General features: G+C 44.1%; 2 protein-coding genes and 1 pseudogene across 14 annotated transcripts; 2 read left to right on the forward strand and 1 right to left on the reverse strand.

The window, feature by feature from the left end:
- Positions 1-4518: 4518 nt before the first annotated feature.
- On the reverse strand, positions 4519-7996 carry LOC109743755 (uncharacterized; annotated as a pseudogene).
- Positions 5217-6122, forward strand: LOC141022587 (uncharacterized). Its single transcript, XM_073498850.1, has 2 exons — positions 5217-5412; positions 5572-6122. Exons 1-2 carry the CDS (start codon positions 5217-5219, stop codon positions 6120-6122), a joined length of 747 nt encoding a protein of 248 aa, XP_073354951.1.
- A 509-nt stretch (positions 7997-8505) lies between the features above and the next one.
- On the forward strand, positions 8506-19985 carry LOC109743753 (dynamin-related protein 3A). 13 transcript variants are annotated; one of them, XM_073499908.1, is made up of 20 exons: positions 8506-9017; positions 9787-10066; positions 10158-10186; positions 10290-10391; positions 10891-10959; positions 11039-11098; positions 11197-11310; positions 11502-11550; positions 11634-11743; positions 11854-11946; positions 12051-12140; positions 12277-12414; positions 12516-13455; positions 15570-15680; positions 16343-16447; positions 16547-16592; positions 16885-17033; positions 17121-17261; positions 17776-19328; positions 19672-19985. In XM_073499908.1, the coding sequence occupies exons 1-13, from the start codon at positions 8655-8657 to the stop codon at positions 12516-12518; spliced, it is 1500 nt and encodes a 499-aa protein (XP_073356009.1). In that variant the 5' UTR covers positions 8506-8654; the 3' UTR covers positions 12519-13455; positions 15570-15680; positions 16343-16447; positions 16547-16592; positions 16885-17033; positions 17121-17261; positions 17776-19328; positions 19672-19985. The 13 variants fall into 13 exon arrangements, with proteins under 13 accessions (XP_073356009.1, XP_073356008.1, XP_073356010.1 ...); XM_073499907.1 differs by having other exon boundaries at positions 16550-16592; XM_073499909.1 differs by having other exon boundaries at positions 12516-12678.
- The last annotated feature ends 1176 nt before the right edge of the window (positions 19986-21161 follow it).

Here is a 21161-nt window from a genome sequence, read left to right on the forward strand (position 1 = left end):
CAACTCCAAGATGGGCACAAACACATATTTATTGGACAAGGAACATCTTCCCTTAAGGCATGATTTTGAGGACAACACAGTTGTCATGGATGAGAAAGATCCCACTTCTGTAGAGGCTCAAGAGAAGAGGGAGAAAGTAAAGACTGAGAAAGCTGCAAAGATGCCAAGTGCTGAAGAGGCATCTCAAGTGTTTCTCAAGACAAAACAAGATCAACTTGGATATCTGATTCAAGCCACCTTGAGGATTGAGAAGGGACTGGCCACCCTGACTCAGAACCAAGAAAGCCTGGAGAAGATCATTGAAACAAAATTCTATGATCTTGACTTAAAGGTGACAGAGATGCAGACAGCAGTTGAGCAGCTCCAAGAAGAAGCTGAGGAGAGGAAAGGGCAGGCTACCACAGATGCCTTTCAGAGAGTGCTAAGAGGACAGAGACCTGTTGCAGTGCCAGTGACTGACACGAGAGCTACAACATCAGCGCCTGCAGCCACATCATCAGTAGCACCTCCAGTTGCCACTCCACCAGCTCCAACAACTTCAACAGATGCATTCATCCTTGGAGTCCTCTCAACGCCACCTCCCGAAGATCAAGCCTAGAGCGACGCATAGCACTATGCATTTTCAAGCTTTTTGGTAACTTGTTGCCAAAGGGGGAGAAAGTGTATAGATCATAGGTTTCGAGAGAGAGAGAGAGAGAGAGAGAGAGAGCTTGCTTCTTTTGCTATCTCTTTTGTTTCTTGAGTTGATACTTATGTGTGCTTGCTTGGTTGATACTCTATGTTTATGTGTGTGAGATACTTGTTTGATCATGTGTTTAATCATATCCTACAATAATGCTTGTGCTTGAATGATGGTATTATTTTTCTCTTATATACGATCATTCACTTTATCTTGGTGATGAGTGCATATTTTACTTCCTATCATTTTGAGCGCTCCACCAAGATGTATGTGACATGGAAGAGTAACCCATGATCCTAATCGATTGTGCATTTGCATTCAAAAGCAAATTTTAAATAATGCATAAATTTAGGGGGGGGCTCTTGCTTATCACATACTTCTCAAAGCGACGATGTATTTCAATCTTATTATCATTTGCCGAAGCTTTAAATCTATATGTTGTCATCAATTACCAAAAAGGGGGAGATTGAAAGTGCAACTATCCCTGGGTGGTTTTGGTAATTCCTAACAACATATAGCTCATTGAACTAATGCTCTTTTAAGATGACCATTTCAGAAAGTTCAATGATTAGCATGGCATGGACTAGGAATGTGGATCCCTCAAAATGCTAAGGACACATGTTGGCTCAAGCTCAAGACTCTACATTTTCATTTTAGTGATCCAAGATCACATTGAGTCCATAGGAAAAGCCAATACTATTAAAAGGGGATGAGGTGTTGCTTAATGGCTTGATTGCTCAAAATGCTTAGTGATATGCTCCAAAAGCCCTCAACCACTTTCTCATATCCACATATGTCCCAAACCAAAAGTCAAACTCGGCCCCACCGATTTGATCTATCCGGCGCCACCGAGTTCATTTGACATAGCCATAGCCAGAAACCCTAATCAGTTCGGTATCACCGATAGGGATCTCGGTCTCACAGAGATGGGATTGCAAACTCTCTGTTTCCCTTCGTAACGTTTCGGTCTAACCGAGATGAGCGACCGGTCCCACCGAGTTCGCAATGCAAACTCTCTGTTTCCCTTTCGTAACGTTTCGGTCTCACCGAAATGAGCGATTCGGTCCCACCGAGTTTGCCTGACCAACTCTTTGTTTGCTAATTACAGAAATCGGTCTCACCGAGTTTATGTGATCGGTCTCACCGGGATTACATTATGCCCTAACCCTAATGAAATCGGTCCCACCGAGTTGACATGTCGGTCCCACCGAAAAGCCTAACGTTCACATTTTGAATTGAATCGGTCTGACCGAGTTTCATGATTCGGTCCCACCGAGTTTGGTGAATTGTGTGTAACGGTTAGATTTTGTGTGGAGGCTATATATACCCCTCCACCCACTCTTCATTCGTGTAGAGAGCCATCAGAACGTGCCTACACTTTCAACATTCATTTTCTGAGAGAGAAGCACCTACTCATGTGTTGAGACCAAGATATTCCAATCCAACCACAAGAATCTTGATCTCTAGCCTTCCCCAAGTTGCTTTCCATTCAAATCATCTTTCCACCAAATACAAATCTGTGAGAGAGAGTTGAGTGTTGGGGAGACTGTCATTTGAAGCACAAGAGCAAGGAGTTCATCATCAACACACCATCTATTACCTTTTGGAGAGTGGTGTCTCCTAGATTGGTAAGGTGTCACTTGGGAGCCCCCGTCAAGATTGTGGAGTTGAACCAAGGAGTTTGTAAGGGCAAGGAGATCGCCTACTTCATGAAGATCTACGCTAGTGAGGCAAGTCCTTCGTGGGCGATGGCCATGGTGGAATAAACAAGGTTGCTTCTTCGTGGACCCGTCGTGGGTGGAGCCCTCCGTGGGCTCGCGCAGCCGTTATCCTTTGTGGGTTGAAGTCTCCATCAACGTGGATGTACGATAGCACCACCTATCGGAACCACGGGAAAAATCTTCGTGTCTACATTGCGTTTGCTCTCTTCAAACTCCTCCCTTTACCTTCATATGCAATGATTTACATTCCGCTGCTATACTCTTAGACTTGCATGTGTAGGTTGATTGCTTGACTGTGCTAAGTTGCTAAAATCTGCCAAAACTTAAAATTGAGAAAAGACTAGATTTTTATTTGGTCAAGTAGTCTAATCACCCCCCTCTAGACATACTTTCGATCCTACACATGCAAAAAAGACAAAAGTGATGATGTCAGCCAAGATTCCTTTTAATTTTGAAATTCAAAATGTTTTGTAGCTCAAATCGTCGCCACGATTGAAAAACCGTCTTCATATAAAAGATTCGTCGCGAGGAGACTTTCGAAACTAGATCCCATATTGATATGTTCTGACGACTTTTTTTTCGTGTCAAAAGTTATCAGACACAAGCTAAGTAAGTTATCATGTCTCTGGTTCATAAGTTACCATTTTGTTTATATAGAAATTACTGGAGCATAAAAATGGTCAACCAACCTTCTCCCCACGTGCAAATGAACTAAAGGACATAGTAGCTAATGTCATCCTAGATTCTCCCCTATTTCGAAATGTTTTGTAGCTCAAACGCTGGTCCGATCGAAAAACATTTTCACATAAAAAATTCGTCACGACGAGAGTTTCGAAACTAGATCCCATGTTCATATGTTCCGACGGCTTTTTTCGGATCAAAAGTTGCCACTTCTGCGCTAAGTAAGTTATCACACATGTGCTACATATGTTACCATGTTGTTTACACATATATTATCTAACCTTCTTATTAGGCCGGGTTAAAGTTACCACGATGTTTGTGCGTGAGTTATCACATATGATGCGTATAGTACCAAACTATTTACACAAAAATTATCGGGTGGATGTTTGCAAACAACCCCTTCGCCAAAGTTACCAGGATGAGGTGCATAAGTTATCAGATCTGCGATGTGCGAGTTACCATCCTATTCATACAAAAAGTTATCGAAGGTATGTTTACACTAGTTTTTTTGGGTCAAAAAAGCTACCACGATATTTGTACATAAGCTACCAGGTCTACGATGTGTGAGTTACCATGCTAATGTCACAAAAGCTATCGATGGGATATTTCATCAACTCCTCCCCCTCGTTGCCAAAGTTATCGGTATAAGGCGCAAAAGTTATCAGGTCTACGATGTGTGAGTACTATGCTATCACACAAAAGTTCGTCAACTCCACCCCCCCTTCGGTTGCCAAAGTTACCAGGACAGGGGTAAATAAGTTATCGTGTCTGCAATGTGTGAGTTATCATGCTATTCACTGAAAAATTACCGGGAGATATTTAATCAACTCCTCAAAGAAAAAAGAAAAAGGAAGCAACAGGGAATGGTCAAATAGTATGATGTGCATTCTTTTGCATAACAAATAGTCTAGTTGAGCTGGTTAGCGTGTGTTTCACATTAGCTGCTTGGCGTGTGTTCAAATCCCATATTTAGCATCATTTTTTGACTAAAAATGTAACCAGGGCGTGCCAAATAGATCTAGCACCCAAAAAAAATGACAGATCCAATCCAGAGAAAAAAATCACGGCAGTCAATGCCATTCGCCATCAAGTTAGCAAGTCGTTCACATTTTAAATCTTGAACAAAGAGCCACTACACAATACATTCATAGTCTGGGCGCTTTTGACAACAAAGAAGTTTGGGGCGTGGCCAACGGGCCGACACGGCCGGGGCACGACACGCCCCACCCTTAATTTTTTAATGGAACGTACACGACACGTCACGGCAAGGCCCATATATAGTGGGCCGTGCACGGGCCGGCATGCATGCCTCCCTCGAGGTCAAGGCACGGCCCCAGGTGTGCCGTGGGCCACACACGACCCGTTTAGCCGCGTGCTGGCCAGGCATGTGACGGCCGAGCACGCGTGCTAAGAGCATCTCTAGTGGATGGTGTAAATTTGGACGTGTATATCTCCATATACACGTTCATATACACCTTGCTAAAATATACACCTCTCAGTTTTTCAGTGGAACGTGTAAATTTGGACGTGTATATTCCAACGGCTATATTTTCAAACGGCTATATTTTCAACGGCTATATTTTCAACGGTCGTATTTCTCTATATAAACCACCCCTACCATCTTTCTTCTAGCACTTCTATCTGTGACTTCTCTTCTCACCTAGATTTCTCTATCGTCTCTCACGCAACACAATGAACACATCCACTTTGGACATGAGTTCTTCGTCATCTTCATCTGGCGATGATGAACTCATACTTGCAGCATTCGCCGAGCGCGAGGAGGAAGAGAGGATGAACGCTCGACGCCATGGCGGTTCCAAGCATGGACGTCAAACAATCAATCGAGGAAGAGATGCCGGATTTGTTCTTCTGTGGGACGACTACTTCAAAGAAGTTCCTCGCTATCCGAACATTTGTTTCGACGAAGGTTCGTAATTACTACACTTCTCTGCTTTAGCCCTTTTTTCATTTCCCTGTCTCATTTACTTTTTATGCACAGATTTAGGATGTCCCGTAATTTGTTCAAACGCATAGCCGATGGTATACTTGAGCATGATTATGATGGTTATTTTACTCAAAAAAGAAGTGCTTCTGGAGCTCTTGGGTTACATCCTCTGCAAAAGATGACCGCGGCAATGCGGATGCTAACATATGGAATAGCAGCTGATGGTGCTGATGAGTACATCCGGTCCGCTGAGGCTACTAATTTAGAGTCTTGCAAGAAATTTGTGATCAAAGTTTGTGAAGTTTTTGGGGAAAGGTACCTGAGATCTCCAAATGAAGAAGACATTGCTAGGTTACTTGCAATAGGGGAGGAAAGAGGATTTCCTGGTATGTTAGGGAGCATAGATTGCATGCACTGGGGTTGGAAAAATTGCCCCAAAAAATGGCATGGCATGTTTAAAGGCCATGTCAGCGAGCCCACTATGATCTTGGAAGCAGTTGCTTCACAAGATCTTTGGATTTGACATGCTTATTTTGGTTTACCAGGGTCTCTGAATGATATAAATGTTCTTCAACGTTCTCCTGTTTTTACAAAGCTAGCTGAAGGCCAAACTCCTCCAGTGAATTATAGCATCAATGGCCATCAGTACACAATGGGGTATTATCTTGCAGATGGTATCTATCCACGGTGGGCAACATTTGTGAAGAGCATACCAGCTCCAGATACCAGAAAACATAAAACTTTTGCCAAGAAGCAAGAGGGGGCTAGGAAAGATGTGGAACGAGCCTTTGGAGTTCTTCAATCCCGTTTTGCCATTGTTCGTGGACCTGCTAAAGGATGGAAACGTAAAGAAATCGGTGATGTCATGAAAGCTTGTGTCATAATGCACAATATGATAGTTGAAGAGGAGCGACAAACTGGTCGGCAAAGCTGCACTTTTGAGGCAATGGGAGAAAGAGTCACGGTCTCTCGTACTCATGCGGAACAACTGAGCTCTTTTATTCAGATGACTCACCGGATTAAAAATCAAGGTGAACATGATCAGCTTAAACTTGATCTAATTGACCATGTGTGGCAAAAGTTTGGAAACGAGTGATGTCCTAGTTATAAGTCTGTAATCCGTTTCTTTTCATCTAGTTTTAATTTATGCAATGAGTGATGTAATCCATGAATTTATAGCTATCAATAAAATATTTATGCAATGAGTGATGTTATCAAATAGTTCATACAGCAACTAGCGGAAAGCAGTAAATAGTTCATATAGCTCACATATCAAATAGCTCACATTACTCTAGGCCTCGAGCAAGGATCTCATTCTGCTTAGCTTGGTAGAACTGCTTTTGCACATCAGTCATACCACTAGTGTCGATCAGCATGACCCTCTCATCTAATTCAAACTGTCTCCGTGCATCCTCCCTCTCGTTTCGTGCATCCTCCTTCTTTCTGAGTGCAATCTCCTCTTTTCGCAATTCAAATTGCTGTGCATAGCGAGCATTTCTTGCCGCTTCTTTGATCTCATCCTTCTCTTGCTTTGCTGCCCACACAGTTTTTAATGACAGCTTGCAAGCATTCTCATCAGCTTTACCTCTCTTGTCCTTCTTAACACCATCAGGTCTTTTCTCATGTTCAAGAGCATCAGTGTGTATCGAGGTTGCATCAGTGCGTACCGAGGATGCATCTGACGGATCATTGGTGGCTCTGCCTGGACTTTCATCAATGGTTTTCTTTTGTTTCTTAAGAGAAGTTTCAAGTTCTCCTGTCTGCCACTTTGGATACTTTGCAAACTCTATATAGCAATGCATCAATGTGAAAGGCCGTTTCTTTAACATCCATTTCCTTGAACAGAATGTGTGCATCGTTTGTCTGCACATATAAATATATTGTTAACAAATGCACAACACATATAGAATATTGCACATCACATATTGCACAGCACATATAGAAGTAGAATATTGCGCATACCTTTTCTGCTATAGTCCTTCCACTTTCTTCCTTATTTAAAATCTGCTGAAGGCAACCACAAAATTTGGAGGTCTCTCTGTTAATCAATGTGTAACGGCAATTGATTGCATTAGGATTACGCTCCGGCCATGACGATTCCTTGTGTGTGTTGTAGTACTCTGAAATTCTAGCCCAATAAGCATCTCGGTTTTGATCAGTCCCAACATTATCCAAACTTGTATTTGCCCATGCTGCTATGAGAACCTTGTCCTCATCACTACACCAATTTTTTCCTTTGTTGGATTTTCCTTTCTCTATTATTGCAGAATGTTGCTGCGTTGATGGTGTTGCTTGATGCTGAGTTGATGGAGTTGCCTGCTCTCCAATTGGACTTTCTGGTTGTGTTTGCATGTAACCAAAACCAAGGGTGTCCAAGAAGCTTTGGTCAGCATCCATCTACAAGCAACCAATGCACAGCTATTTTAGACCACAATCTGGCATCAAATTGACAAGCAAAAAATTATTGAACGAGATGCAAAATATTAAGTTGACTGAAGGACAGCCAAATCACTCATTCCTGTCGCCCAGCCGCCCCTGCATCTCCCCCCTCCCCCCACCCGGCCGTCGCCCAGCCCCCCGTCCCCGCGCCAGGGCGCGCGCCGGCACCGGCGCCGCCGCCAGATCGGGCTGCAGGGCGTGCGGCCGCCGCCCCTGCATCTCCCCACGGCGCCGCTCGTCCGGCCGCTGCCCCTGCATCTCCCCCCTCCCCACGGCGCCGCTCGTCCGGCCGCCGCCCCAGCAGACAGGCGCGACCGGCCGCCCCTGCATCTCCCCCCTCCCCCCACCCGGCCGTCGCCCAGCCCCCCGTCCCCGCGCCAGGGCGCGCGCCGGCACCGGCGCCGCCGCCAAATCGGGCTGCAGGGCGTGCGGCCGCCGCCCCTGCATCTCCCCACGGCGCCGCTCGTCCGGCCGCTGCCCCTGCATCTCCCCCTCCCCACGGCGCCGCTCGTCCGGCCGCCGCCCCTGCATCTCCCCCCTCCCCCCCACCGCTCCGCCGCCCTGCATCTCCCCCCTCCTCCCCACCGTGCGCCCGGCCGCCGCCCCTGCATCTCCCCCCTCCCCCCACCGCGCGCCCGGCCGCCGCCCCTGCATCTCCCCCCTCCCCCCCCCCCACCGCTCCGCCGCCCCTCTGCTCCCGCTTGCGAGAAAGGAAAAAATGGTTACCTTTGGCGGCGGCCGGAGAGGAGACGCGACGACGACCTTGGGCGGCGGCCGGAGAGGGGCGACGGCGACCTTGGGGAGGCGGCCGGGAGCGGGAGCGGGAGGAACTGGAGCGGGAGCGAGCCCACGGGCGTGGTTCGGTCCTGTTTACTCCCACGCCAGGTACGCTCGTGGGAGCGACGTGTACAGCTACACGACCTGATACACGATCCACTGGGAGACATTTTTTGATTTTGATCGTGTATATTTAGCATCCACCTCCATATACACCATCCACTAGAGATGCTCTAAGAGGCCACCTATACACTTGAGACTTCACCTCTCGACTTGAGTTGCTCAAAAGGAAAAGAAAAACCTGTCGATTCGAACCCGCGGCTCCACAGGGAGAGGGGGGAACTCTCTCGATCTAGGGATTCCTCCCCCTGCTCACCCACCCCAAAACCCTAGAGGCGGGCGGAGCTCTCCCATGGCCGACGACCACTACAACTCCTCCGCGGCGGCGGCCGCGGCGGTGGGGTGCTCGGTGATCCCGATCGACAACAAGCTGCAGGGCATCTTCTCGCAGCTGGGGAGCAGCTCGACGATCGACCTGCCGCATGTCGCTGTCGTGGGCAGCCAGAGCAATGGCAAGTCCAGCATCCTCAAGGCGCTCCTCGGCCGCGACTTTCTCCCGCGCGGCTCCGACATGTGCACGCGCCGACCGCTCGTGCTCCAGCTCGTGCACCAGGCGCGCCGCCCCGCTGACGCAGAGGCCGACGAGTGGGGCGAGTTCCTGCACCACCCTGGCCGCCGCTACTACGACTTCCGCGAAATCCGACGCGAGATCCAGGTTCCCGTCCCCTCCTCGTAATCTATCCGTCTCCGTAGATGGACCATGGGCCCGATGGTTGATTTGGCTGCGCGGTTGGTGTGCCCACGAGTATGGTAGCTGTAGTACTGCATTGCGACCGATTGTGGGGGTTGAAGGTGATTGTTTAGTTGCGGTAGTGGTGGTTGTTTGGACAAATCATACCCAAGTTGATGGCGGTATTTTATGAGTATATATGCTGCTAGTATAGCACAGCTCCTGCTGCCTTACCAGATTTTTTTGACTGGGAGATGATGCTTTTGGGTAGGCATTGCGTTTATTTGCAGTTATTTGACACCATATCATGTTTCAGTGGCGCTGGCGCTTTGTCCATGCTATACTATGCCCACCTTTTGACTTACTTGGTATCTTTTATGTTTTGCTCATTCTGGGGTATATTGTCTGTTAGAATTTTGAATGTGTTTAATGGTATCCTCGGATGGAAGGATTGTTATATTCAGTGAAGTTGATCCAACTGCTGATACCATTCGATTACTCTGAGTGTTTGTTTGGAAGAAGTGCTGGACAATTCAGTGATGAAGTAAAATTTGGTTTGTTTGATTGATAAGGTCATTTGCACTCTTGTTACTTCTCATAGATTTTGTGGGTCGGTACCCCTGCATGCTGGTATTGTGTAATTGTGTTTATGTTTGTTTGAAATAATTGCTGGAAAGTTCATGTAGTGCACCAACTTGCTTTTAACTAGAATAATGGTGATATCTGTTAATATTAAAACTCCACATAACTGCAGGCAGAAACGGGCAGGGAGGCTGGCGGTAACAAGGGTGTGTCAGATAGGCAGATACGTTTGAAGATCCATTCACCAAATGTTCTCAACATCACTTTGGTCGATCTGCCTGGAGTTACTAAGGTGCCAGCTGTGGCACCAACTGACATTGAGGCCAGAATAAGGACTATGATATTTTCATATATGAAGCACAAAGCATGCATCATATTGGCTGTTTTGCCAGCAAATGCAGATTTAGCGAACTCTGGTGCTCTTCAAATAGCTCGGACAGCTGATCCTGATGGTATGTATGCCTCTCAAAGTCTATGTGTTTGTTTTGATAGATATTTCTATTAAGATGCAAATCTTACTTGGCGGATTCTTTACTCATGTAGGTTCTCGAACAATTGGTGTTACCACAAAGGTTTGCCCCTTAACCTTCAAATTTGTATTATTGGATAAAAAGAAAGTAACATCCTAATGTCACCCAGCTTCTGATCTTTACTGCTCTTCTGTTTTTTTCCCAGTTGGACATAATGGACAGAGGCACTGATGCCTGTAATTTTTTGCTGGAAACTGTGATCCCATTACGACTTCGTTATGTTGGCATCGTAAACCGCAGCCAGCAGGTACTTTAGTTTGCAGCATGTTTGCTTAGTTTAAGGGTTATGCATTGATAACCTAATATTCTCATGACATTGCTTTCTTTTGCAAGTTTCGTAGTGGCCAAACTTTGTGGTCGCTGTGCTCATTGTGTATAATAACAAAGAATTTCAGATGAAGTAATTTACTAATTTTGTGTCATTGCGGACTTCTCCCTGTTGATAAATACTCGCTCTGTTCATTAATATAGACGTTTTTAGACTTACCATAAGTCTAAAAAAACGTCTTACATTAGTGAACAGAGGTAATAGCTAACCGGAACTAACTTCGGCGAACTTAACACCTGATAATTTTTTCTGGCGAACTTAAGTTCATATGTATCAAAGATCATTTTCAGAATGCTGTGCTAGTAAGTAATAATCGTAGGGATGTCCTGAACATATTTTTTAATTGCACAGCACCGTCTTTGGTGATACAAAAGTTTTTTTTTCCTTTATAGCTTTCTAATGTATATTGTGCTAATAGGATATCAACACTGATATTAGTGCCAAGGAGGTTCTGGCGCGAGAAGAAAATTTCTTCCGTACTCAGTCGGTATGCTGCTGTGAAGTTCACTGTTTCTCAAGTTTTGTGTTCCTTTTATTTCATTGTTCTGAAATATTACTCCTTCCAGGCATACAGTGGTCTCACTAAGTACTGTGGGATACCACGGTTAGCAAAGAAGCTAAACCAGGTATTTTGGTGAAGTGTATGTCTGTTGTAGCCCATGTTATATGACTTGTAGATGTATGCTGTGATTTATAAACTAAAAATACATCTATATGGTTTCAGATCTTGGTCCAACATATCAGAACTATTCTGCCTGGACTGAAGTCACACATAAGTTCTCAATTGACAGCTATTACCAAGGAGCATGCCTTTTATGGTGACCCAATTGAAGCCAAGGTCTGGTGAATTGATTTTATTTGGTCATAGTGATAAGAACCATTCACCTTTTGTTAACACTTGTAACAAATTATATTCTATCATATGTGATTAGGTCTGGCTAGTAGCTAGTAATCTACTTGCTTAATCTTGCTTCTGTTATTCTTTTGTTCTTTGCCTTGATGATCAATCCGTATGTTTCATCATTGCAGGCTGGGCAAGCTGCTAAGTTTTTGAACATTCTAGCTAAATTTTGTGATGGTAATAACTGAACCACGAGCACTTTCCTGGTTCCTTTGCTTCAGTCCTATATATTATATATAAATAACATGTGTGTGCTGCAGCTTTTTCCTCTATGGTTGAAGGGAAAAATGAAGATATATCAACAATCGAGCTTTCTGGTGGAGCACACATTCACTATATTTTTCAATCTATCTTCGTCAAAAGCTTAGAGGTTTTTAATTTTGTTGCATGTGCTATCTTGCTGAATCTTCATTATGCTATGTTGTAGCATTCATCATCATATTCATGTTATCATTAAGATCTAAGATCTGTATTTTATAGGGTGTTGACCCTTGTGAGGATGTCACTGATGAAGACACCCGCATGGCTATAAAAAATGCAACTGGTCCTAGGAGTGCTTTGTTTGTTCCTGAGGTATGATACACTTGCGCCCTTTGTGTAAGAATTCTGTTAATATGTAGATGGTTGGATACTGGTCAATTGAGCTGATAACAATCCCTTGTGCTAAAATTTGTCAGGTGCCGTTTGAAGTCCTTGTACACAGGCAAATCAGATTGCTTGATCCAAGTCTTCAGTGTGCGGATTTCATATGTGAGGGACTGGTTAAGGTATGTCAGTCCAACTGTAAAATATTGGAAACTGAAATTTAAGCATCTACTGTATTTGGTTGATTTTGCACATAACTTTCAATAACTTTTAGCTTTCTATATATTACTTCTCTTGCCAACTTCTGTTCCGCTGTAGATGATCCAACTTTGCCTTTGCAACGAGCTGCAGCAGTTTCCTACACTCAGAAGGAGCATGGATGAAGTAATTGTGAAGTTTATACTGGATGGGCTTAAGCCAGCACAAGATATGATAGCACACATTATTGAGATGGAGGTAAACATGGTCTTGCCGTATGATGATTCTAATTGATTATTTATCCTAAGAAACACGTCTGTGACTTGTCCATATTTGACTCGAGCTTCTTTTGTATACAGTGAGGAAAACACCTGAACAATTCTGTGCATGTTAATGGGTCGTGCTACGCGTCGGCCGGCTGATCTTTTGAAAAGATCGTCCGGGTCGCGAGCCGTCAGATCCGGCATCCATCCTTACCTTTGCAACATGGGTGATGTTGCAGAAGAAACTTTTGCAACATAGGTGATGTTGAAGAAAGTTTTGCTTTGGTCTTCACCTTTGCAACAGAGGTGATGTTGCGGAAGAAACTTTTGCAACTGAGATGATGTTGCAGAAATGCTGCCGCTGTTGCCGGCGCGTGCCGCAGCAGCACCCGCCGTGGTTCACCGGCGCCGTTTACAACATCGTCGTTGCAATTGTAATGCAAGAGGATGCTTGTTGCAAAAAGCAACATGAAACTCATCCCCTTCTCCGCGTCGGCAACGCCGGAGCTGGAGGCGAGGTCGGTGCCAGGAGGGGCCGTTGCTGTCGGGGATGGGGTGGAGGAGGTCGTCAGCGGCCGTACTGACCCTAGGCGCTCCTCGGTGGCACCATGGTGGTGGAGGCGGCCGATGACCGAGGAGAGGAGCTCGAGCTGCATGTACAGGCCGGCGACGGCAAGTGGAGCGGCGGCGCGGCGAGAAGTGTGAGGCCGCGTGGAAGGGGTGGAGTGAGGGGCGCGTGCGGCTGGTGGCAGTGCGATGAGAGGGAGAGGTATGGCCGAAGCGCTTCCTCACTGGCGTCGGTGCCGGCGTTTCGGGTAGCGCACGCTTGCCCAACGGCGCCGGCTGCCAATCAGGCGTGGAGGAGAGATGGGATCGGGACGAGCCTGGAGGAAGAAGTCCCGACCGATTTCTCGGTCTACAACCGACGCCCTGTTGTGATCACGCGTCGGTGTTGTTACAAACCAGTGTATGGGGTAGGGTTGCTTCGTGCCGTACGATCAAAATCTGATTGGACGATCGCCCAGTTATCAGCCAGGTGATCTCTCTTGTGTAAATGAAAGATTCCATGTCGATAATTTCTACCCCTGAAATCCATATATGGTGGAATATAGAATTTATAACCAACCAATCCTTCGGCAAGTTCCAGTGCTGGTTGTTCAAATGTAGCTTTCTGGATGTTTTTATGGAAAAGATTGATCAAATCATCCAACTTCAATAGATTGGCAACATCTTCGATCTGATCATCGTTATATAGATCTCTTAGCTTATTTACCATATCTGTTATGTTAACCATGGCTTTCGAGTCGAACGACTAGTTGCGACTATTCGTAGAGTCATAACTGCAAGGTCAACTCAACATGTCAACTCGACTAATTGGCTGAGTCGAGCGACTCGATCGACTAGTCCAGGTTTTTGAGTCGATCGACTAAAAGTTGGCCCTGCCTGTCATATTTCTTTTTCTATTTGCTTGCCCAATCCCCCGTGAAACCTAGATCGCCTAGTTTCCCCTCCGACCCAAACCTATCCTGGCTTACGCGACCCTCTCCTTTGGCCGCTGCTGCCGCCCCACAATCCTGCTAGCTGGCGCTGCCGCCAGCTGGTCTGCTCCCCCCCTGGTTGCTGCTGGACATTGTATGGAAATGGTTTGTATTACAGACTATTAATAAGTACTAATAATTTGTATGTGCAAAATTATTATGTGTGATCATCACAATACTAAATCATGTAAACTAAAAGTAAAATATTCTATGCTATAATAAAATTATCATGTTGGGAACTCATGGATTGTTTTTTACAATTCCTATCGAATCATGGTAGCATAATTAATTTCTTTATGAATAATGCTTTTAAAAAATAGACTTCTAATCCAAAAGAAATGTTATTGATGTGTCTGTGAAATCTTTTAGCTTTTTCAAATTCAAACTTGAAAATACAGATAAAATTATTTTGATGTTAATTTTCACATTTTCAAACTGTAAACTTTAAATAACTTAACATCCTATGAAGGAAAAAAAATATAAATCTGGATTTTCTATAGGCTGTTTGAATATTTCTCTCAGCGAACAACAATACTCCTTTCGTTCCATAATGGAGAAAAACATTTACATATATAATGCCAAGAATACATCATTAGATTCGTCGTAAGATGTAGTCTCATATTTTATATTCTTGGTATTGTAGATATAAATAGTTTTCTCCATAACCTTGGTCAAAGTTTAGAAAGTTTGACTTCTCAAAAAATCTATATGCACTACATTATGGAATAAAGGGAGTATTGCCATGCGTACAATTTTTTCAACAGCGTACTAATTCTTTTGAGAAAAATTAAAAAAAGTGCTTTCGTGCATGCATTCAACAGTATTCATGCGAGGAGAAAATTGCTACTGCAGTAATATAGGCTGCTAGCCTCCACGTGTAAACTTGTTTAGGTTTGTAGCCTACACTGGAGTAGTAGTACTGCATTGTCTAATAGGGCCAGTTCACAACGTAAAGCTAGCTCGGTTGCTCCTCATGTGAAAGTTCTCGAGCAAGTGTCGGGTTGGTCAGATGCTAGCTGCGTTTAACTCTAGAAAGATCCATCGACCTTGTTTTGGCGCGCGGCCGTGTGAAGCGAATCCCACAAACCATGACCGCCGGATCAGTTGGGTTCAACATTGATAAATGGCAGTGATTCATCCCGTGGAAAAAATCAACGGCTAAGAAATGCTTCTGCATCACAGTGGGTGGCTAATCTGAATTTGAAGATTGGTGTACTATAGTAGTAAAGATAGAGATATATAGTTATATACATGTACTATGGTAATTTTATTGCATCTATTGCTTAACTCATGTCGACTAGTCGACCATGAGTTTTGACTAGTCACGACTAGTCAAGAGTCATTACCCCAGAACGACTCATCGACTCGAAAACATTGATGTTAGCATACGCCAGACTCTCAGGCATGGCAAGTCCTAACCTCTGTAAAGCATCCCATTTTCTCCTTAAATACTTCAAGAAGAGGCTAAGCGTTTCCGTTATTTGATAGTGCAAACTTATTATTTTGTACAATTATTGCGAGTCTGCTCTGATTCTCTGAATAATTTGTTCTCTTTTTATACTGTCTTTGCACTGATACCTGGTCTTTACTTGAGATGATGTTAACTCTGCAGGCTGATTACATAAACACATCTCATCCAAGTTTCATCGGTGGCAGCAAGGCTATAGTGCAAGCACATCTGCAAGTTAGAACCGCCAGATTGCCTGCAATGGTGGTTAGGAGGGTATGTTTTTTTAATATTAGATATGAGTAATTTCTTCTGTTCTGATTCTGATGGCAACTTAAGTGTAGAATCACTACCAGTTAGAATATACGCTCATGCTGGAAAAAGCACAGCTCAAATAGAACTTTGTTTACAGTGCCTTGCGAATTGGCTTTTTATTTGATAATTCCCACTGCTTCTATTTCTTAGTGGCACGTACAGTCAGAACATGGAACTCGATGAAGGCTTAATTTAGTGATACTTTTGCAGAGTGTTGTTTATATTCAATGAGAACTTCTGTTCCGTACCAATATATAGCTAAACTGGCAATCACCCAGTAATAATTACTATGATTTTTCCTTGTAATGATCTCGATGCAATTGATGATGACCCTGTTATGCAATATGTTCCACCACAATGTACATCAATTATGTCAGCATCAAACCATTTATATCTTTGGGAGAAGGCACGGATAACAGGCCAACTCTAGCTGTACATGTTAGAACATGTGGTGCTTGAAAGGATTTTGGACATTCAGACGATTTTTGTCTCGCTTCTAGCAAGTTGAAGGTGTTTACAGATGAATTTCCTCTTACTAAGTTATGCACTTATCACTTATGTCCTACATTTGTAATTTGAGCAGTCCACTATCAACTAGTATATTTAACAGTACTACACTGCAGGATGGAGATGCCGATGGGCCACAGGATTCTGAAAGAACCCGAAAATCACACGCATTATTGGGTAGAACTACTGGTGTAAATGGAATTATCACCGAACAGATCCAGGTTTTTTGCCTCCCTATTTTTTTAATCAGCAAGGTTACTGTTGATTCGGTGTAGTGTTTCTGAGATTATGTTCCTTTGCTATATTGTGGTCATTATTAGCAGGGGGTACGCCCTGCTGCTGGCGCAGAGAGACCAGGATCTTCAGGTAAGGAGAGTGTTGCAAATGCTATGCTTCTTTTGATTATATGACGCTACTCTCTCCGTTCTCAAATATACGTTGTTTCGGATATTTCAATATGGACTACATACGGACTGAAATGAGTAAACACACATTAAAATGCATCTATATACATCCAAAATAGAAAACAGTTAAAACATCTTATATAATAGTGAACGGAGGGAGTATTTTATTGGTGCACAGTAGGCCACCTTAGTGTTTTTTGTGAGAGTAGTACAATTTCATTTCAGCCTATTTTACTTAACTGATTATCTTTCAGGTAGTGGAAGCACTTCTTTTTGGGGCTCAATATTCACCTCAAGCGAGGACCGTAAGCATTCTTCAGCTAGAGATAGCTCAGTGAACAAATCTTATGCTTCAGCTACTCCCTACCTGGAACATTCTTTCTCTTCAATACAGTTAAAAGAGGTGAGCTATCCTATTTATGCTCTTTTAGTTCTTCTATCAGCGTTATTTCGACATCTCAAGTGATTGACGCAGACCTTTGTGAAACAGCTGCCGCTAGTCCCTTCAGAAAGCCACTCTGAGCAGGAAGACCTTGAAATAACATTCACAAAATTGCTGCTGCAGTCATACTACAATATAGTCAAGAAAAACGTCGAGGATTTCATACCAAAAGCGATTATACGTTTTCTGGTATGATTCTTGTAACTCAATATTTACTTAAGAGTGCATATACTGTACCTATTTTTTGTGTGCACATCAGATCTGTTATAAATTTCTAACAGCTTATTTATATGGATAAGTATTGTGTATGATCTTTGTGCTATTTCCTTAGTTGCATAAGTAAGCATAGACAAAGGAGAGTACATAAATCTTAAACCCAGCAATGTTTTGGCCTCAACTACTGCCAAGCAAGGTTCAACACCATTAGTAGGAGGCATTATCAAACACTGTTGATCACATATATTACTGTGGGTTTGCAGCATGATTAAATTTGCCTCTTGCTTTAAGCATTTGATTTACTAGTGAGCTCGATTGCATTTGTTTTACTAGTGAGCTCGATTGCATTGGGCAGATTGCTCTAAAACACATTTTCTTGTTCAGATAAATATCCTCATCTAAGTTGCATATTTTTCAAGTTCCTATCTTGACCTCTATAGTATCAGTTGTATGAGTTACGTAACCTTTTGATGGAGATTCTGTGCAGATGCAGATCTTTGTCAAGACCCTCACTGGCAAGACCATCACCCTTGAGGTGGAGTCTTCTGATACCATTGATAACGTCAAGGCCAAGATCCAGGATAAGGAGGGCATCCCTCCAGATCAGCAGCGCCTCATGTTGGCTGGCAAGCAGCTGCAGGATGGCAGGACCTTAGCTGACTACAACATTCAGAAAGAAGCCACTATTCACCTTGCCCTCCGTCTGAGGGGAGGCGTGTCTGCGACGGGTCTGCCTGACACATGCTTGCTCGAGATCTGCCGCCGGATCTGGTGCGAGATTGATCAGATCTTTATGTCGAAGGCTTGTCGAGACTGGCACAGTGCCCTAGACAACTCCCTACGGCTGAACGCCCAACAGCATCCACCCCTTATACAGGCTCAGTTGCCTTGGCTTCTCCGTGTGCGCGGGGATCCTTCAGTGGTGGGGGATCCTACATCTGTGGAGGATCCCTCAAGGATGGAACTGACTTGCTTTCCGAACGGCAGAGAGCCTTGCAACTGTGACATTAATTGCCTTTGCCGCCACCCCGCTGATGGTATCTACCATGTGCACCGCACCCGCCTCCCGGAGAACATTACTGAAGCTCGATTCTATGGATCGTTCGAAGGGAGACACCTGTTCCTCGCACTTGAAGGAACCAGTGGTCATAGACTTCGATCTTTGAGGACTGGTCTAGATATCTTGCTTCCAGAAGCTGTTCACATCATGGGGCTGCTATCCCTTGTATAATGCTTGCAGCAACAGTGTCTGGTCCTCCGGATGGCCTCAATTGTGTTGGCGGAGCCATTGTGCACTATTATTCAGATGGGAGAGCATATAGGCGTGCCGCCTTTTGGCGTTTGGGCAGGACACAACCTATGCTCACAAGAAGCCCATTCCCGTTTCTGAATGAGGATTATGAAGATATAATGTGGCATAATGGTGCCTTCCACTTGCTGTTAAGTTCTGAGTGTGTCAATGTTTTTGTCCTTCAGTTGACTGAGCATGGAGATGGCATAAGCTTTGAGAATGGCTTAATAATGATGGTGGATGCAAGGCATTTCAACAATGAGGTGATTATTGGAAGGTATATCCTTGTCTCAAGGGGTGAGTTGCTGCTGGTGTTGAGAATTTCTGGTGATAGCGATTCGTTCCGGGTATTCCAGTTGAAAGAACTTGACACACCTCGAGGTTTGACCACGCATGAGTGGACAGAACTAGAGGACCTTGATGAGAGGGTTCTGTTTGTCGGCAAAGGCTCTGGCAGGTCCTATGAGAAGTCCGAGTTCCCTGGTTTTGGTGAGGGCGGATTTCTATTCTTTCTGGATGATGAATATCTCAATGATGTGCCGAGGAGTGTTGTCATGAATGGACCATACCGGGGCCTCATTACTGGTTGCTGGAGAATAAGAAAGTCAACTCGCAGGGATATTGAAATGGTAGACGGTCACTGGAAAGTGAAAGTGTTATTCGACAAGTGCATTGAATATGTGTTCTTAGACCAGTATTATGCCAGACACTCTCCTCCAGTATGGTGCTTGCCATAAGACTCTTCCCAGGTATGAGAAATATTACTGCTGAAATGAACTCTGTAGCATGTGGGAATTCATCAAACTCATACAATACTGCCGTAGTCCTTGACCTGGATCTGAGATTTAGTATACACTGTTAATGCAGCTTGTCATTAGTTCAGAACTTGTCTAAACTAACTAACAAGAAACTGCTAGGAGTATAGCATTTACATGCGATGAACCACAGTAGTATCATATAGCACTGTCTCTGCCCAACTCAATCTGACCGCTGGTAATGCATGGTTTCAACTTATCTCAACCAGCTTCAAGTATTCATGCCTGCATGTTTTTATTACTTGCCCAAGTAGTTATTAAACTCTTTTGTTTGCAGCATTGGGGAACGAAGGTCCACGCAAGTCGCTGCTAGGTTCTTCTGTCCTGCTATGATATACTCGAAAGAGGCAATTGTATAGAAGCCATGTGTCTCGGTTCTTTTTTTTTTTTTTTGAGTTGTAACTAGACATAGAAGTTCAATTCTAAACTTGGCAGTTGAAGTCCCACTTTTGTGTTTCTGATGATACTATCGGTCACTGCCCTAATGTTTATCTCTGTTTTCTTTTGAACTGTTGCTTCTGTGTATGCATGATAATCAGCCTCATCAGTGTATGAGTGATAGTATATCAGCTTGTGCCCACTGTTGTATAATTCCCGCGTCTTCTTTTATGACTGTTGTTCGTGCGGTTTCTGCAATAGCAAACATAGGCCACGTTTAGGCTGCTGCATCACATGTGTCCTAAGCAACAGATTACCGTCCACACTGCTCTGATGCAGATCATTTTTTTTTGCGGGGGCTCTGATGCAGATCAGGAAAGGAGAAATTCATAAACGATGGGTAAGGCAGATTATAGGTTTTTTTTTTTGTTTTTGAAACGAAGGCAAAAACTTTGGCTCGTCATATTAATTAAGAAGTTATACAAAAAAAAAAGGGCACACGTGCCGTTTGGCACTATTGCGGCATCAAAGATCTCAAATGCTTACCACAGGCAAGGCCCAAATGGAAGCCTCATGCTTGATCTTAGCAAAGATTGAAGAAGGCAAAGAGCGGACCCCATGAAAGACATCCACCACTCCTTGACCGTCGCAAAGTGCTCCAGGGGTCGAGGGCTGAGCCATCCAGTCCAAGCAAGATTGGATCAGCCAATGGTGGAGAGAGATCGCAGTCTCCTCTTTGCCCATGTCGTGCCACTACACAAGATGCCATACACCGGCCGACGACCCACGAGGGCACCAGACAAAAGCCCCACATTATAATTAGTAAGTATGAGCACATCATTAACTTCACCCATTGGCTTTTCAATTTTAGAATCCGCTAAATGCAAATTTAAAGAACATCCATCCATATTAGTGAAACATAGGACATCATATAATTTTTTGTTGACATGCACTAATATTTTGTTAGTTAAATCTTTAGTCAAATTTTGGCACAAATTATAAAAGGGTAGTAGGAGGGAGACTGGACAGAGAAGAGAGGAAGAGGAGGGACGCGTGCATCGTGGAGAGACACGTGCTCTGTCGCGCTTTTACCTGGCTACAGTGTTGCACAGTGCCAGTCAACGCTATCAATGAATAATTTTCAGTGTGCAATGCGTTCCGGTCACCTAACGACCCTTTATTTTTTTTAGGGAAGGTTGCTACTTGTGAGCTGCGCTGGGATTTCTCCAATAAGGATGGGATGATGCATTACAGTACAGATAAGTATTTCCCTCAGTTATGAAATCAAGGTTATGAATCCAGTAGGAGAACCAAGCAACACTATGTAAACAACACCTGCACACAAACAACGAATACTTGCAACCCAACGCGTAAAGGGGTTTTTAATCC

This window comes from Aegilops tauschii, chromosome 5 (assembly GCF_002575655.3).
Source record: "Aegilops tauschii subsp. strangulata cultivar AL8/78 chromosome 5, Aet v6.0, whole genome shotgun sequence".
NCBI classification, from domain to species: domain Eukaryota; kingdom Viridiplantae; phylum Streptophyta; class Magnoliopsida; order Poales; family Poaceae; genus Aegilops; species Aegilops tauschii.

Coding starts and splice junctions, on each gene's coding strand:
- LOC141022587 (XM_073498850.1), top strand. CDS start 5,217: ATGCGGATGCTAACATATGGAATAGCAGCTGATGGTGCTGATGAGTAC. Junction 5,413..5,571: donor GGAGGAAAGAGGATTTCCTG/GTATGTTAGGGA, acceptor TTGGTTTACCAG/GGTCTCTGAATGATATAAAT.
- LOC109743753 (XM_073499901.1), top strand. CDS start 8,655: ATGGCCGACGACCACTACAACTCCTCCGCGGCGGCGGCCGCGGCGGTG. Junction 9,018..9,786: donor AAATCCGACGCGAGATCCAG/GTTCCCGTCCCC, acceptor ACATAACTGCAG/GCAGAAACGGGCAGGGAGGC. Junction 11,551..11,633: donor TCTAGCTAAATTTTGTGATG/GTAATAACTGAA, acceptor TGTGTGCTGCAG/CTTTTTCCTCTATGGTTGAA.